This window comes from Melampsora larici-populina, assembly GCF_000204055.1.
Source record: "Melampsora larici-populina 98AG31 unplaced genomic scaffold MELLAscaffold_51, whole genome shotgun sequence".
In the NCBI taxonomy this organism is placed as follows: Eukaryota; Fungi; Basidiomycota; class Pucciniomycetes; order Pucciniales; family Melampsoraceae; genus Melampsora; species Melampsora laricis-populina.
In genome coordinates this window covers 65468-82076 of record NW_006768815.1, presented here as the reverse complement: position 1 = coordinate 82076, position 16609 = coordinate 65468, and the positions used below count along the sequence as shown (strand labels likewise).

The 16609-nt window shown below is 38.9% G+C and overlaps 3 protein-coding genes across 3 annotated transcripts; all 3 read left to right on the top strand.

Moving 5' to 3' along the window:
• Positions 1-1791: 1791 nt before the first annotated feature.
• Positions 1792-2714, top strand: MELLADRAFT_92621 (uncharacterized protein; the record flags this gene model as incomplete). Its single annotated transcript, XM_007415538.1, has 5 exons — positions 1792-1956; positions 2081-2185; positions 2257-2311; positions 2418-2506; positions 2604-2714. The coding sequence occupies 5 exons, from the start codon at positions 1792-1794 to the stop codon at positions 2712-2714; spliced, it is 525 nt and encodes a 174-aa protein (XP_007415600.1).
• A 6842-nt stretch (positions 2715-9556) lies between these two features.
• MELLADRAFT_92620 (uncharacterized protein) lies at positions 9557-9749 on the top strand (the record flags this gene model as incomplete). Its single annotated transcript, XM_007415539.1, has 2 exons — positions 9557-9701; positions 9742-9749. 2 exons carry the CDS (start codon positions 9557-9559, stop codon positions 9747-9749), a joined length of 153 nt encoding a protein of 50 aa, XP_007415601.1.
• Positions 9750-10030: 281 nt separating this feature from the next.
• MELLADRAFT_92619 (uncharacterized protein) lies at positions 10031-10248 on the top strand (the record flags this gene model as incomplete). Its single annotated transcript, XM_007415540.1, has 2 exons — positions 10031-10163; positions 10211-10248. The coding sequence occupies 2 exons, from the start codon at positions 10031-10033 to the stop codon at positions 10246-10248; spliced, it is 171 nt and encodes a 56-aa protein (XP_007415602.1).
• Between the last annotated feature and the right edge of the window lie 6361 nt (positions 10249-16609).

Sequence of the window (16609 nt, the reverse complement as noted above, 5' to 3'; positions counted from 1 at the left end):
AAGAAATCATCAATTTGTTACTGGCAGCTGCTCTTGACCGTGCCGAGCTAGCACAGCGACCAAAGATACCATGTCAAACTTCCGCTTTATGTGGCCACGTATACGAACAAGAAATCATAGCCGGTAGTCCAGTTAGATTTTGTGATGTATGCCGCATGGATCGAGTTACTTTCTACAAACTTCATATTACATTGAGGCCGTATCTAGAGAATACGATCCACACAACAGCGGTCAAGCAGCTTATGATATTCCTTTACATTGTTGGAAATGCCGGTTCTACCGTTCTCACTGCCGAGCGCTTCCAACACTTGGGAGAAACAATCTCTAGATACTACAACAAAGGTGTATCGGCTCTGGTAGACTTGAAAGATGAATTTATCGAACAACCTGGCCCAGAATTCCCAATACCTGATGTTATTACCTCAAGTGCACGTTTTCGGTCCATGGTTTAACAGCTGTATTGGAGCAATTGATGGTACTCACATACCAGCAAGTGTTCCAGAACAAGATAAAGCTGCTTATCAAAATCAAAAGGGTATATTGAGTCAAAATGTACTCGCCGGATGCCGTTTCAATATGTCATTCAACTTTGTAATGGCCGGCTTTGAAGGGAGCAGTAGTGATGCTCAAGTTCTTGAAGTCGCCAGGCAGGATGGTGCCTTTGTAGTACCAGCTGGTGAGTCTTGGAATAAACTTCACATTTGTATTTTTGCTGACTTTTTGAGTACAGGACAATATTATTTAGTGGATGCCGGCTATGCTAACAAGCCCGGTTTTCTCGCACCTTTCAGAGGTGTTAGATATCATATCAAAGAGTGGGCGGAAGGGAATCAAGGCCCTGTGAATGATCAAGAGCTATTCAACAAACACCATTCTGGGCTTCAAGCACAGGGGCAAAAATCGATGCTCACAACTATGTGAGCGTTGAAATTTTTGTGTTTTTCTCTATGTTTGTTCCCTTTTCTTTCCATTTTCTTTCCCTTTTCTTTCCCTTTTCTTTCTGCTTGTCAGCTCATTATGTGATCAACAGGAACTGAGGAGATGAATCAGGGCTCCCTCAGGCAACATTCCTTAGCAAAGAATCCTGAGGGAGGGCTAGCCCATCTGCTCACTTCATCTAAGCCCCTCAGCTCATCCTCAGCAACATCCCTTGATGCCTGATGATCCAGGGGACACCTGTGGCTGGCTGGGCTTTTGTCAAGCTAGCCTTGTGTTGGGTTTTGCCAACGCAGCCACAGTTACTGTATTGGTAAAGCATTGTCAATACTAGTACAGTACCTGGCTTTTTGGATACTACAAATGAAGGTACTTGGTACAGTACCTTGCACCAGGTACAGTACTCCGTACAGTACCTACAATCTAGGTACTGTAAAAAATGCCCAGCAGTAAAGTAACTTTGTGTTCTGCTAGGTACTGTACTATACTGGTATCTCAGGTTTGCAGATAGGTACTGTACTTTACCGTACCTACGGCACGTACTGCCCAGTATCTCACCATACCTTGAGTTGGTACCCAGCACATTGGGTGTATTGAAAGGCTTAAGAAATGATAACTAAGTTGCTTATTTATATATAAATCATTGATTAGGTAATAAATATCAGTAGAGAGTGAAACTGAAAACAAAAATACTAATATAGTGCTGGGAGGAAAGGGGATTGATCAAGAAAATCAAAAATACAGGTACTGTTGACTACTGTACCAGTATAGTACCTATATTTTAGGTACTGGCAGGGCCGGTACCGGTATCGTACCTTCCGCGGCTGGAAAGTTAAACCAGTCAATGTTGAGTTTATGGTCAGTGGTCATAGTATGGATGGTCTTAGAGAAGCTCCATTGGAAATCAAAGGTGAAGACGTTTATAAAAGGATGCGATGGGAGGCAGGTGTACATTGCGTACAATGTGTACCTGTGATGCAAAACACAAGTTTGGTTCACACTAGTACAGCTGCAGTTATTGTTTGAGGGTTGTTTTTGTTCTTCATCAATTTTCTTAAATAAATTACACTAGAGTACACGCAGCTGAATGATATGATGATCTGATTCTATCACAAGGGCTCTTCCGTTTCTTCTCTCTGAACAGGTCTTAGCTTTTGATCCTGGAAATCAAGACAGGCAAGAAGAGGCCTTATTTGAAGATAAGGATGTAAGAACAGAGACCATGAGATCACAGGGTGTTGGTGGTCAAGTTGAGTTTTAATGCAAAAACTCTTTCTCAATTTCTCTGGACCTGACCAATTTCGAGCTTCCTTCTTGTAGCATGTCAACAAGACTGAATCAGTGGTCCGATTGACACATGTTCCGAACTGGAATTGTTGTCTTGATGCAAGACTCACAATTGCAACATCAGGCATGCAAGTACCTTGATCTCATATCCATTGAATGTCATGCATGCTAAGTTTCCTTTGAACAGAATTGAGCCAGAGTATTCATGATCCTAAGAGCGATATTATCAGATCTAAGAAATCAACAAAAGCAAGTTGAAGAGCGTGGCCTTAGACTCTTGCAAGTCAAAACCTCTGATTGAGATCAAAAGATTTGGACATACAATTTTCAGCAGATTGAGTGATCAAGTTTTGTTAATTTGAAGTGGACCTTCAACGGAGTTGATTTGTGTTTTCCAGGGACGAGTCACAGATCATAGGATTGGGTTAACTTTACCCAGGCTACATTATGTGATGGAGGGTGATGAAACTTTGGAGTCAATCTGGATGTGATTAGCAGAGGATGGATTGAAGCAATCAATCAAAAGCCTCCTAGAGGGGTCTCCCCAATAGCCACCGTAGATCTCAATAAACACTGTAGAGAAATCATTCCTTTGTAGAGAAATCATTCCTTCACCTCGAGTCCAAGTATAACCACTGTGAACAGCAAATTTAAAAGACTCAGCACAGATTGTGATTGCATTGATTGAGATATTTGAAGTTTATTCCACAAATGATGTCTCTAAATATGTTGGATACCGTCTTCTGGTGCAATGATGTTTGTGATTTGTTACTCGGTCATATCATTGCAATTCATTTCATTTGTGTATCATGGCTAGTCACAACTTCAAGCTCACTTTTAAAACAAATACATATTCACAAACATCAAACGACTAGAGGAAAACTCCAAAGAAAAATGAGATTAAGCAAACAAAAATCACTAGTTGGTTGTAGACGTGAAGAAAGGAGAAGGGAAATCTTACCAACGTTGAAAATGATCGTATACAAACTAACAAAAAAAACAGCCAAAATCGAAATGTTGAAGGTATAAGAAACAAAGCTATGATGATGATGCTTAGTGGATCAGTTGTAAAAATTAAATAAAATACACACCTACATCAAGGGTCCAGATCGATTTGATAAAGTCAGCATAGCTTTGATTTCAGGGTAGAGACTTAATATAAACAATAACTTACTTACATATGGACATGCAAGATCTGAATTGAAAGATTGAAATAGAAATTGAAGTTTATACAAAACTATAGAACCTAGAAAAGGAGAAAAAAGATTGAGTTAGTGTCAGTACAGTTGAAGAAGATCTAAAGAAAATGAAGAGATGAAAGAAACAATGACGTACCTAAACAAAAGGAACGATCGATCGACCTAGAAGTGCAGGTATCAACAAAACAAAACAAGAAGTCTAAAACCAAAGATCGAGATGAGAATATCAAGATTGAGATCGAGTGTGGTGGAGGCTTAGAGTTGAGACAGAATGAAAGATCCGATGAAGGGAGGAGTTGAAGGTTGAGAACCTAGAAACAATCACATAGAAAGTAAAAAAAAGAAAGAAGATAAAGTTAGCTTCAAGAACAATAAAAGAGATTAGTAAAGTAGAGAATCCTTACCTAAAGACAAATATCGAGATTGATCGGTCAGATCTCAAAAGCAAACAGTAAAATAAAAGTAAAAGATAGGTGTTAGTGTTACAAAAGAATGGGAAAATGAAGTGTGATAAGGAAAGGGGGACTGACCTACGGGTGCACACAGTAAAACTTAATTGAAGGTCCTATACAGTGGTGAATTGAGGGACTGGGCGGCTGGAGGCAAGAGAGCGAGAGAAGGAAATGGAAGGCTGAGGTGAGGGTAGGCGAGTTCGAAATAATACAAATAGAAGGGAGTTCGTGGGTTGTTGATTATTAGGTTTGTGGGTTCCGGGCTTTTTTATTTAGTGTTCGTTCGTGTGTGTTCTTGAGTGTCAGAGTGTTTGTGTTAAAGTGTGTTAGTGTGTTGGAGTTGTGATCGAGTTCTTGAGTGTTATAAGTGTTAGAATTGTGAGCCTAAAAGTGTCGAGAAGAAGACAAGAAAGGAATAGTCATAGTTAGTTTAAATCAAGGTGTTCAATCTAGAGTCAAAAACAAAGAAAAGTCTTACTTTTAAGAGTGTTGCGGCCTTCATGTCTTTATTTTGTTGTTGTGAGTTGTTTGCTGAGCTGTGTTGTGAGCTGGTTGTCAGATTGTTGAAAAGAAAGTAAAGTCAACGTCAAACTCAAGTCGATTTTGTCAAACTTGTGCCTCTTGATCCAATTTGAGGCCGGGTTGAGCGGGTCCTGGAATTCAACACCAGACCTGTAATCACAGAATTTGAGCCGGGTTCCAGCTGTGATTCTTGGGTACCCCGCAAACCAAATTTCAACAAAAGCGGGGTAAATTTGTGTTGTACAAAAAAAATGAGTTTGTTTCCATCTTGGAGAGGTTCTGAGCTGTTCTGAGTATGCCTCATGAGCAGATCCTGAATACTCATCTCAGAGACTGAGCCTAAAGCATGCTCATCCATGATGGAAATGAGCATTCTCCAGCAACACCAAGCAAAATCTGAGCAAAACAGCCTGATTGCCTGAACACTACCAAACTCATGAATTGAATGATTCTGAAACAAAATGAATCTTTTTTGGAGACTTCAGGAAAGTCTACAACGCTCACATAGTTGTGAGCATCAATTTTGGCCCCTGTGAAGGATGTATTGAGCGGACATTTGGGGTCACAAAGATGCCGTTTCTGTGTACACGTTTTATGAGAAAATATCCCATCGAACGACAGGGCGACCTTGTTGTAGCGCTGTGTGTACTTCAAAACATTGTATTACCAGGGGGAGAGGACAATTTCTTTGAGGAGTTTGATCAAGATCAAGATGCCCGTGATCAAAATCTCGCCAATTGAGATTTTGAACACTTTGAGGTTGCTACTGTAGCAGATAGAGAAAACGCAGATCGTGATTGTTTGCTTTCGGCTGATTGTACGTGGGAAGATTATGTCGCTCAAGGCCAACATTGATAAGCAGCATAAATGTAATTTTTTTATTGTGGATAAAAGGATGTAATTACAACAATGTTCATACAAAGAGTAATTACATATATATTAAAAATATTGATCTCGTGAAGTCCTTGTGCTACAGATATGACATATTCTGTTATTTTATGGATTGAATTAATACATTAGCCACAGTGTTTCTTTTTGAGAAAATCTCGATGCAATATCACGTTTGCATGTAAGCAAAGACAAGGACCAAAAGCAAAACCTAAATTTTTCATGGCCTCTATGCTAACCCTAGACCCTAACCCTCAAGCTGTTGCATGAGTCAATGAGAAATTGATCTTTCTTTCAAATCATCATTGAAATCTGAAATAAAAAGTCTTAATCATCTTGTTATGTTACAAGGTAGAACAATTGAGCTGGCCAGTACAGGACAGAGAGGGACTTAGTTAAGTTTGAGTGTGTGTAGGATAAATGAAAATGGAAAAACCCCTGTACATGTATACACTTTGAGCTGTGGCAAGATATAGTGTGTATTTTCTTGATCTATAACTTGTCTTGGTCACTGAGTATATATACCACTCAAATCAAATTTAATCCCCGTTTGATTAAGTAGTTCAAGTTTCAAAAGTTGGCTTCTTGCATGGTTAAGTGTAAGACCTGCAAAGTATCTACTTTGTGAATCTCCATGGTTCACAAATAGACCAAGCTTTGGACAAGGGCTGACATTCCTGAGCCATGCAGTGTTATATTGTATATGAAGAGGTCTGGTCAATGAAATTCTAACGCCAATACCAATACCAAGACCAATTTCCAATTCTGTTACCAAAATCTTAACTCTGAAGAGATGCTTCCAAAACCTCAATAGTTTGTACAACTTATGCTCTTTTGTTTTGCAGCTGTTTTTTTGTAGCTTTTTACGTTCTTTTAATAATTTAACCATTGTCATCAAATGGATGTAAATTTGTATATCCCTGCCCTCAAGCAAAAACTCAGCATTTATGCCTTGGTATTGAGAGCATGAGCACCGAGTTGGCATTTGAAGGTAATACCTCACAAGTTTACATTTACTGAATACACATGTCAGTTTCAGGCATCAGGCATCTTTCAGATTCACAATTTGCTTCAGAGGTGCGCACCAAATGAAAAAAATCCAGCTGACACTGCCCTCTTTTTTATTTGAGAATCAGTCACGCTTTGGCTATCAAAATTGCCTTGTACAATTGTTTCTTCACCCCAAAGTGGTTCCTTACATATAAATTTCTCAATGCACATATACATGAAGTGCTTTTCAAGTATGTGAATGCCACATTCATAATTACGGCATGATTTGATTCTACTTAAATAATGTGTGACCCATCCAGCTACTATATCCCCTGTTTTGCAATGATAACTCCTCAATGGTATTTTCCACTTGTCCCTTACACATCAATCCAAGTATGGTGCTCATCAAACCCACTCATCCGCAGCCAAGTTCTTACCCTCCTAATCAATTTCACAACACTTCCATATAAATTTTGTCCAATCATCACTTTGGATTTATTTAAACTTCGGTTTTGTATCATCTCTACACTCTGTTCTTATGTCATTTCTGATTACAAAGCTTACCCTTGTTCCCCTAATTGGACCTCTAACTATGTCTCAAATCATTCATAATGACACAATCACCCTTTCATCTTCTCTGGAATCTTTGAAATATTAGTCAAATATGTCCATACAATACATTCCCTTGTGTTTTATCAATTGTGATTGGATATCAGGCTACCATGACCTCAGACCAATCATTTCCATATCAATTAAGTTCAAACTTCTAACTTTATGCTGAAAAATGCTTAAAATACTTTTGGAAGCCTCTGATCTCTGTGTGAATTGAGTATATTGTCACAATGTGTGCTACACCACCTTTCAACCTCATTTGGATTTCATTGAACCTTGGATAGTTGTTACACAGTTCTTGGATTGACACGAAATGATGTGATGAGTTGAGCATGCAGAATCTATCCTGATGACTTATCCTAATTCATATCCTTGTTTGCCTGATCCTGACTTTCCCCTTCCAGCCACTTGGATCCTACGGATCAACTCTCTACTTATTGGATTTAGAGGCGGGCGAGCCCGCCTAAGCTCTAGTTTTGAGTATTTTCACGTAAAATCGAATTTCATTTTGAGGGTACAACTAATAGAGTTAGAGTTTAGCTTGGCTGAGCAAAGTTGTAGAGCGGAAGCAGAAATTTTTTTATGTCCATTCAGAACTTTGATACAGTCCCTATTTCTTTTCTTTTGTCAGGTTTCAAGGGTAAATTGGCGGATTGTTCAGTTTTTGTGGTAAACAGCTCAGTTTTAATGATAAATGTGTGCTTGAAAATTTGTGAATGATACATGTGGGCGCTTTGAAGATTTTTATCAATTTTAATTTGGGGGTTCATTGAGAGTTACGCTGTGAAAAAGGTGTATGAGGGTGAATTTCGAGTTTGAGGGGTGTTTTTGTCCTACTTTCTTTTTTTGTGTGTGTTTCAATTTTGATATAGTCGGGTGTGTCTTTTCCTCCCTTTGGGAGCCTTTTAGTTAGCAAAAATTATTATTAGAATTTAGAATAAAGCTTTGTATCTTTTTATTATTATTATCTGGGTGAACAACTAATGAGAGTTGGGATTTTATAATATTAGACCCTTTATTCACTTTTAATAATTTCTTGTTGAGTTGTAAGCTCATTTGCTCATTTGAAAGGTGCCTGAGTGCGCCTAGATAGTGCTACTTTTGATTTTATTGTCCTCTTTTAGCCTGGTTTTTATTAATCCAAAGACTTGAAGGTCTTAAATTTAATTCATTGATAATCACAGTCCCTGTTTGAGAAGGACATTTCTTTCCTGTTTGAAGTCTTTCAATTCACCATATCAAGACTTATTCCTCTTTAGATTGTGTGTGTTGTTGGTTGTGTCTTCATTCATCCCCTTCTTGGCTCTGCTTTCAGCTGTGTACTGAAAGAGTTCTACATCTGGTCCCTCAAATCAGGATCAAACCGATGACCCTGAGATTTACAGTCTCGTGCTCTTCCAACTGAGTCATATAGGGGTTCTTTTCGTTATTTCAAGCTTGTTTGTAGGATACCAATTTCGTGGTAGTACTTGGATATTGGTCTACTTCAAGGTTTTTATTATTTAGAAGTACTAGGATATTGGTCTTCTCAGTTTTTGAATTGTTGGTCTTCAAGATTCAAGATTTCAAATTCAAGTTATTAATTATTATTCTTAGTTGATTATTGCTCACTTTATCATCAATAATTTCGTGGTTATTGATTCATTCATTCATTAACTTCACTTATAGGTTTCATTTGATAGAAATACTTGGATATAGGTATTCTAGAATTGATTTGGGTACTCAAATTCAATTATTCACATCAAGTTTGATTTATTTGATTTCAAGTTTAATTATTCACTTCAAGAATTATCTTTCATTCAGAGTCTGATTCATTTTAAGATTCAGTTTGACATCAAGAATTATTTAAATCAAGTTTCAATTATTTACTTCAAGGTTCATCATTGAATTCAAGATTTATTTATTTTTTATTTGAAGTGTTATTATTAAAGATCAAGAATTTTATTTACTTCAAGTGGTTTATTTTACTTCAAGACCAAGAATCTTATTCATTTCAAGATTCATTTGACTTCAAGTTTTGTTTATTCACATCAAGATTTATCCTTAGTTTAAGTTTTATTTGATTCACTTCAAGACTTATTCACTTCAAGATTTTTTTATTTTACTTCAAGATTTATTCAGAGTCTGATTCATTTCGAGAATTTTTTTTATCATTTACTTCAAGTTCAAGATTTATTTTAGGTAATTACTTCAAGAATTATCTTCAAGACTTATTTTTTATTTTAAGAATTATTTGCTTTTTGACTTCAAGAATTTTTTATTTACATCAAGTATTATTTACTTCAAGAAATTTATTTACTTCAAGTTTTAATTGATTTTTATTTCAAGTTTCAAATTATTCAATTCAAGTTTTTAATTCACTTCAAGAATTATTATCAAACTCAAGTTGTTAATTTATTCAAGTTATCATCAAGAATTTTGTGAATCAATCATTCATTAACTGTTTAATTCATTGATTCATTTTGTTTAATTCAAATGGCTGACTTATTCAATAAAGAATGGGATAAGGAAGACATCAAGGCTAGCTCAAGTGGTTTTGATGTTTTGAATAAAGGAAAAGGAAAAGAATTAGCAAATTATCAGGTTGCTGAAGATAATATTGAAAGTTTGATGGATGGTTTAACTGAGAAAGAAGTCATTCAATTATTACAGAAATTCAAACAAGACAAGATGAAGGCTTCAAGAGATGAGAAAGTTCATAGAAGAGAATTAAGAAGTGAAGGTGTTTATCACAGTGACAATTCAGAAGATGATGGTGATGCTCAGCAAGTTCAAGATGATTTATTGGGCAAAGGTGTTGGAAATGAATTGCAAAGTGATGAAGAAGATCAAATTGATCAAGAATTCAAATCAAGAAAATTGAAGGATGAAATTGTTGAAAATGAAATTAAGAAGAAGTTGAAATCAAACAAGACAAGAAGAGTTGTTTATGAAGAAATCAGTAGTGAAGATGAAGATCAGAAGACAACAGTCAAGATTCAACCAGTTGATAAAAGTTTATCATTTAAATCAGGTGGTGATATGGAAAGGTTTTTGAGAGATTTTGAAGATGCTGCTTTGATTGATAATGCAAGTGATAGAGATAAATGTCTTCAAGTCAAGTTTTTTATTAAAGATGATGAAATGAAGACCATGATTGAAGCTATGGCAGGTTACAGGACTCAACAATGGAGGTTATTGAAGAATGAAATGAATGAATTATGGGGTGCGGATACTCAACCTTTGTATACAGATGAGGACTTGTATAAATTATGTGATGATTTGGCTAAAGCTGGAGGTATTTCAACAAATGATGCTTACGTCAAGTTTGAAAATAAATTCAAGACCATGTTAATTCATTTGGAGACTTCAGGTCAGATTGATTCTAGTGATTCAAGATCAATGGCAAGATACACTACACCAAATGACATCTTTTCCCCGGGGGTATAGAAAAGTAGTGCGTGCATAGAAAACCTTTTGTAGAGTACTTGTCTATACCCATAGAGATCAAGTCCACTATGCCCATACAAAACATTCCGTTCTATACCCACAGATAACAACATTTCTACAAGCATGTAAACTACATTTAAGCCTATACACAATGTTCTTCTCAAGCCTTCTTGAATGGGCCAACATGATCCATCAGGAATGATGTAAGTGCGTAAATGGTATCTGTCAATCTGTGTAAGATTGTTCATTCATGCTCACAAATGTTTCTGAGAATGTGTGAGAATATCTTGTATGAGCATAGAAATGTATTTTTGAATGAAAATGATAAAAATAGGAAATCAAGATGCTGTAACTTGTGGTGGCTCCCTTTGGGTCCCAATACATACAGCTGAGTCAGCTCAAAGACAATACTCAATTGCTCAATCTCAAATATTGTACATGATGTATCAAAAGATATTTATTATGGGTATAGAAAATTAATCTATGTATAGTTTTCTATGCCAGCACTACTTTTATATACCCCTGGGAAAAGATGTCATTTGGTGTAGTGATATTACTTCAAGGCTTTTTCATCTCATATTCAACATCAAATCAAGATCTGAATGGAATGTGAAGGTCAATTGAAGAAGGCTGGTCATCATTATAGAATGGTTCCTTTGAGTATGTTGGAAAATTATGTTAGTAGAGTAATGCAGATGCATATGGCTTTTGGAGATTTAACAAAGAATGAAGAAGAAAGATCTTCATTTAAGAAGGAAAATGTTGCTTCAGTGATGGCAAGGCTTCAGTGATGGCAAGTTTTAGGACTCAAAGACAAGCTTCATTGGGTATTTCAGGTGGTTCAGGTGGTACAAGTAATTTATTGGATCAATTGAAGAAGAAATTAGAAATGGTTGAGAAAGAAAATGAAAATTTGAAGAAAGGTGGTGCTACAGGTGGAAGAACTTATGGTACCAGTGGTAATGGCAATTCTACCCGTGGTAATTATGGTGGTAATAGAGAAAACAACTTTTCAAGAAATAATTATGGTAATAGGAATGAAAATGATGAATTTAAAAGAAATGAAGGTGGTAATAGGTCTGTTTATATGTGTTGGTATTGTGATAGAGAAGGTCATTCAATTCATGATTGCAGATATGTCAAGCAGGATGTGGATGATAATTTGGTGAAGTTTGATGGTAAATCTTTCTTTCTTCCTGATGGAGACAGAATTCCTTGGGATCAGAAGCCTTATAGAAAATTAGTAATTGAAAATTCAACAAAGGTTACTGAAAACAAAGTCAAAGTTGAAAGGGATGAAGATAAAGGAAAGGAAGCGGTTAAATCAAGCTGTGGAACTTTAAGTCAATGGAATATTCCTTCAATTTCAAGTCAAAAGGAGTTATTTTTGAATCAGATGCAGCAAGGAGGAAAGTGGATCCTTTAATCAAGAAGAGGACTTCACTGTGTTTTGCTAATTTAGATCAAGATAATCAAGATTAACTTAATCAATCAACTTCAAGAAATGATGAAGGAAGAAAGGAAGAAATCATTATTACTGATGAACAAGCTGAGGAATTTGGACGTGAGAATTCAGAGAGGTTTTCAACACCTGGTTGGGATGGAGTTGTGGAAAATTCAAGAGATTTACCTGCTTCAAGTACACCTCAAATTATTCCCAAGAAAATTTTAAAGAGAGGTACTAGAATTGAAGATTTAAGTACTGATTCAGATTTAGAAATTTTACCTGGAAGTTATCCAAATACTCCAGATCAAAGGCATAAGGTTTTGAGGGACATTTCAATTGAAGATGGAAGAACTTCAAGAAAGCCAACTTATATTTCACCTTTGAAGAATGTCAAGAAAGAAGAACCAAGATCAAAGTTACCTGGTATTGTTTCAAGTAAGAAGAATGGCACTTTGGAAGGTTTAATTGATAAGTGTAAAGAAATGAAGGCTCCTCAACTTACAATGGAGGAATTAATTAATTTAGTACCTGATTTAGTTGATGATTTGAAAGTTAAAGGTGGTAATGTTGGAAATGGTTTCAGTATGAGGGTTAATTTAAGTTCAAGTGGTAGTATTAGGCGTAGTAATGAAATTATTAAGGAAGAAGATATTGGTCATATGTTATGATCCGGGTTTCACAGAGCTGACATATAGTACATACATATCACAGACTTGTAGCCAGTATGTTGTACTCACCCACGTGGTACATATGTCCTTTTCTCTCCATCCGACAATCACAATACCAGATAGATAGGACCCACCTCTTCCCTCGTCCCAACCCCTGACCGTGACCATAACATATTGTCGGATCCTATCGACAAGCGACGAGGACTCCTAAGAAAACCAGAAGAAAAAGAACTTACATCAAAACCGAAAAGAACAAGACAGAAGATTTACAAGATTAGATCGGATTTACCAGATTAGATTAGAATTACAATTAATTGAAGTAACCTTAAAAAAGAGAACCTTACCGATTCACCATTGAAAGACAAACCTTATTTACATTCCAAAACCTTGATACCAACCTTCCCACTCTATCGTACAACGCCACAACGTCACCGACATTTAGTACCCAAAACTTCGACGAAGACGTCGATACTGGAAGTGAACCGGATCATTTGTTTGTAGACGTTGAATCCCTATCAAACCCCGACTCGGTCAACATGGAGGACATTCAACGACAATTGAATGAACTTACCAATGCGTTGAACCAAGAACAAACATTGCGCCGACAAGCCGAAGAGAGACTTGCTGAGAACATGCAAAACCAACAACCCGCGAACTCTGAACCGCCACAACCCATGCAGACAGCACCAAACCCTGCTGATACCGCTCCTCAGACCAAAGGTCCTAAAGTTGCAACCCCTGACAAGTTCCATGGGACTCGCGGCGTACCGGCTGAAGTCTTTGCCAGCCAAGTTCAATTTTATATCATGGCTCATCCGTATCAATTCCCGGATGATCGTAGCAAAGTCATCTTCGCGATGTCCTACCTCACTGGCACGGCAAGCAGTTGGGCACAACCTTTGACCAACGAGCTTTTTGATTCTGCTACATCCCATCTGGTCACGTTTGAGCGTTTTGTTGATAACTTTAAGGCCATGTATTTTGACACGGAAAAGAAGACGAAGGCAGAAAAAGCATTACGTAGTTTAAATCAGAAAGGCAGTGTAGCTACTTATACTCATGAATTTAATATGCACGCGTCTAACACAGGATGGGAAGTCCCAACTCTCATCAGTCAATTTGAGCAAGGTCTCAAGAAAGAAATCAGAGTTGCAATGGTATTGGTACAAGAACCGTTCACCTCTATTGAACAAATATCCAACCTTGCCATCAAAATCGAAAACAAATTACACGGAACAACTGACACAAGCACCAGCCATAGCTCCACTCCTGCAGACCCTAATGCTATGGACCTGTCTAGCACGTACACACGGTTAACTGACGAAGAACACGCTAAAAGATTAAGATCTGGATTATGCTTCAAGTGCAATCGCCACGGTCACATCTCTGCCGACTGCCCGGATAGAAAGAACACTTGCAACCCCATTCGCAACCCCACCAATTTCAGAGGCAGGAATGGTTATCAGAGTCGGATTGCCGAATTAGAGATTAAGATAGCTTCTTTGTGTAGTAAGAATGACGATCAGGAGGATAGAGGGGAGGGTACTAGTAGAGCAGATGCGTCGAAAAATGGCGGAGCTCGAGACTGATTGTTGTGCCAATCTCGAGCGAAGGGGAAGTTGAGGAATTGGTCGAGTTAGGTTCTAGTCAAATTGTAACATGCAATAACAATGATCCAAGATTATTTTACAGAACTGAACTCCACATGCCCCATACTTCCCGAGCCACAACCACCGCGCCTCTTAGCTCCCTACTCTTGATCGACTCAGGAGCCACACACAACGTGTTAGGTGAGTCCTTTGTGAACAAGACGGGACTCCTCCATTATGCCTTCGAAAGCAGCCGTGATATATCCGGCTTTGACGGTTCACCCAGTCGGTCATCACATGAAATCGACTTAATCATGCACAGCGACACATCACCTTCAAGATTCGTCATCACCAGAGTCAAAGACACCTATGACGGGATCCTTGGAATGCCCTGGATCCTTCGACACGGACACAAGATCGACTGGAAGAAGGGGACCTTTTCCCAGGACGAACTCACGATTGCCGTTGCGGCGGCAACGTCGTCAAGCCCGAAAACACTCTCACTTGGACCCACTTTGGAGCCCGTGAGGGACGCTAGGAGATTTGGCGAGGGGGTGTGTATCAGTAACGATACGTTAACACCCCCGCAATGTGTGTATAATTCTACCTTTTGTGATAACCACCCCGTTTCAGCTGGCAAGCCTGTTTACATCCTAGAAAACTTGAACAACCCCGAAACGAAGCTCCCAACGCTTAGCGATCCAGTGTCACCAGAGAGCCACATTGCAACTGCCCCAGCAGTGTCGTCAATCCCGGAAAACCTCTCACCTGGACAATTGGATCCCGTGAGGGACACTAGGGACTTTGACGAGGGGGTGTGTATTAGAAATGATACGCTAACACCCCCGCAATGTGAGCATGATATTTCCCCACTTTCACCGCGTAATCCAGAGCAAGCTGGCCAGCAGGATCCTCTCCTGAATAATGTAGATGTCGAGATCCACACAGCAAAAACTTCTTGGTCAACTTCAGCCAGATTAGCAGCCACAGGAAAGAAGGATGCCCCCCCCAAAATCAGTCGAGGAACTTGTACCGTCTCATTACCACCGACACCTGCATTTGTTTGTCAAGTCCAAAGCGCAAAGACTCCCACCAAGAAGGCGTTATGATTTCAAAGTCGAACTTGTCCCGGGCGCCCAACCACAGGCCAGTTGAGTGATACCACTGTCCCCGACAGAGAACGCAGCTTTGAGCGAGTTAATCAACAACGGACTGACCAATGGAACCCTTCGCCGAACCACTTCACCATGGGCAGCGCCTGTGCTATTCACCGGTAAGAAAGACGGTAATCTCAGGCCATGCTTCGACTATCGTAAACTTAACGCACTGACGGTGAAAAATAAGTACCCACTTCCCTTGACGATGGACCTGGTTGACAGCCTACTCGACTCCGACAAATTCACTAAACTCGATATGCGCAACGCATACGGTAACCTACGCGTAGCAGAGGGTGATGAGGACAAGTTGGCATTCATCTGTAAAGAGGGTCAATTTGCACCATTGACCATGCCTTTCGGCCCTACAGGAGCGCCTGGATATTTCCAGTACTTCATGCAGGATATCTTTGTGGGACGTATAGGACGGGATGTAGCTGTTTTTCTGGACGACACACTGATACACACGAAGAAGGGGGAAAACCACGAGACCGCAGTTGACAGTGTACTAGATATATTCGAGAATCATCAACTATGGCTGAAACCCGAAAAGTGCGAGTTTTCTAAGGACCAAGTCGAGTACTTAGGACTCATCATCTCTCACAACCAAGTTAGAATGGACCCGATGAAGGTAAAAGCAGTGTCTGACTGGCCAGAACCTCGAAATGTCACTGAACTCCAACGATTTATTGGATTCTCCAACTTTTACCGGAGATTCATTGACCATTTTTCAGCTACGACTCGACCACTCCACAATCTCACAAAGAAAGCAACACAGTTTGTATGGGACACGAGATGTAGAGCTGCTTTTAACAGATTGAAAACTGCATTCACCACAGCCCCAGTCCTGAAGATTGCAGATCCGTATCGACCATTCTTACTTGAATGTGACTGCTCCGACTTTGCCTTAGGAGCGGTCTTATCCCAACGCTGCGACAAAGACGGCCAGATTCACCCGGTAGCTTTCTTATCACGGTCTTTAGCCCAGGCAGAGAGAAACTACGAGATATTTGATAAGGAACTCCTAGCAATTGTGGCATCCTTTAAAGAATGGCGACACTACTTAGAAGGAAACCCCAACAGACTTGAAGTAGTAGTCTATACTGATCACCGCAACCTTGAATCCTTCATGACAACTAAGCAACTTACAAGAAGACAAGCACGTTGGGCAGAAACTTTGGGATGTTTCAATTTCACTATCAAATTCAGACCAGGTTACATGAATGCAAAATCTGACGCGTTGTCGAGAAGACCAGATCTCGCCCCCACCAACGAAGAACGACTCACATTCGGACAACTACTCCGACCGGAAAACATCAATGACAAAACCTTCACAGAGATTGCAAGCATGGATTCGTGTTTTGAGAGTGAAGAAGTGAATTTAGAAAACACAGATCACTGGTTTGATGTGGACATTCTAGGAATCACGGACGTAG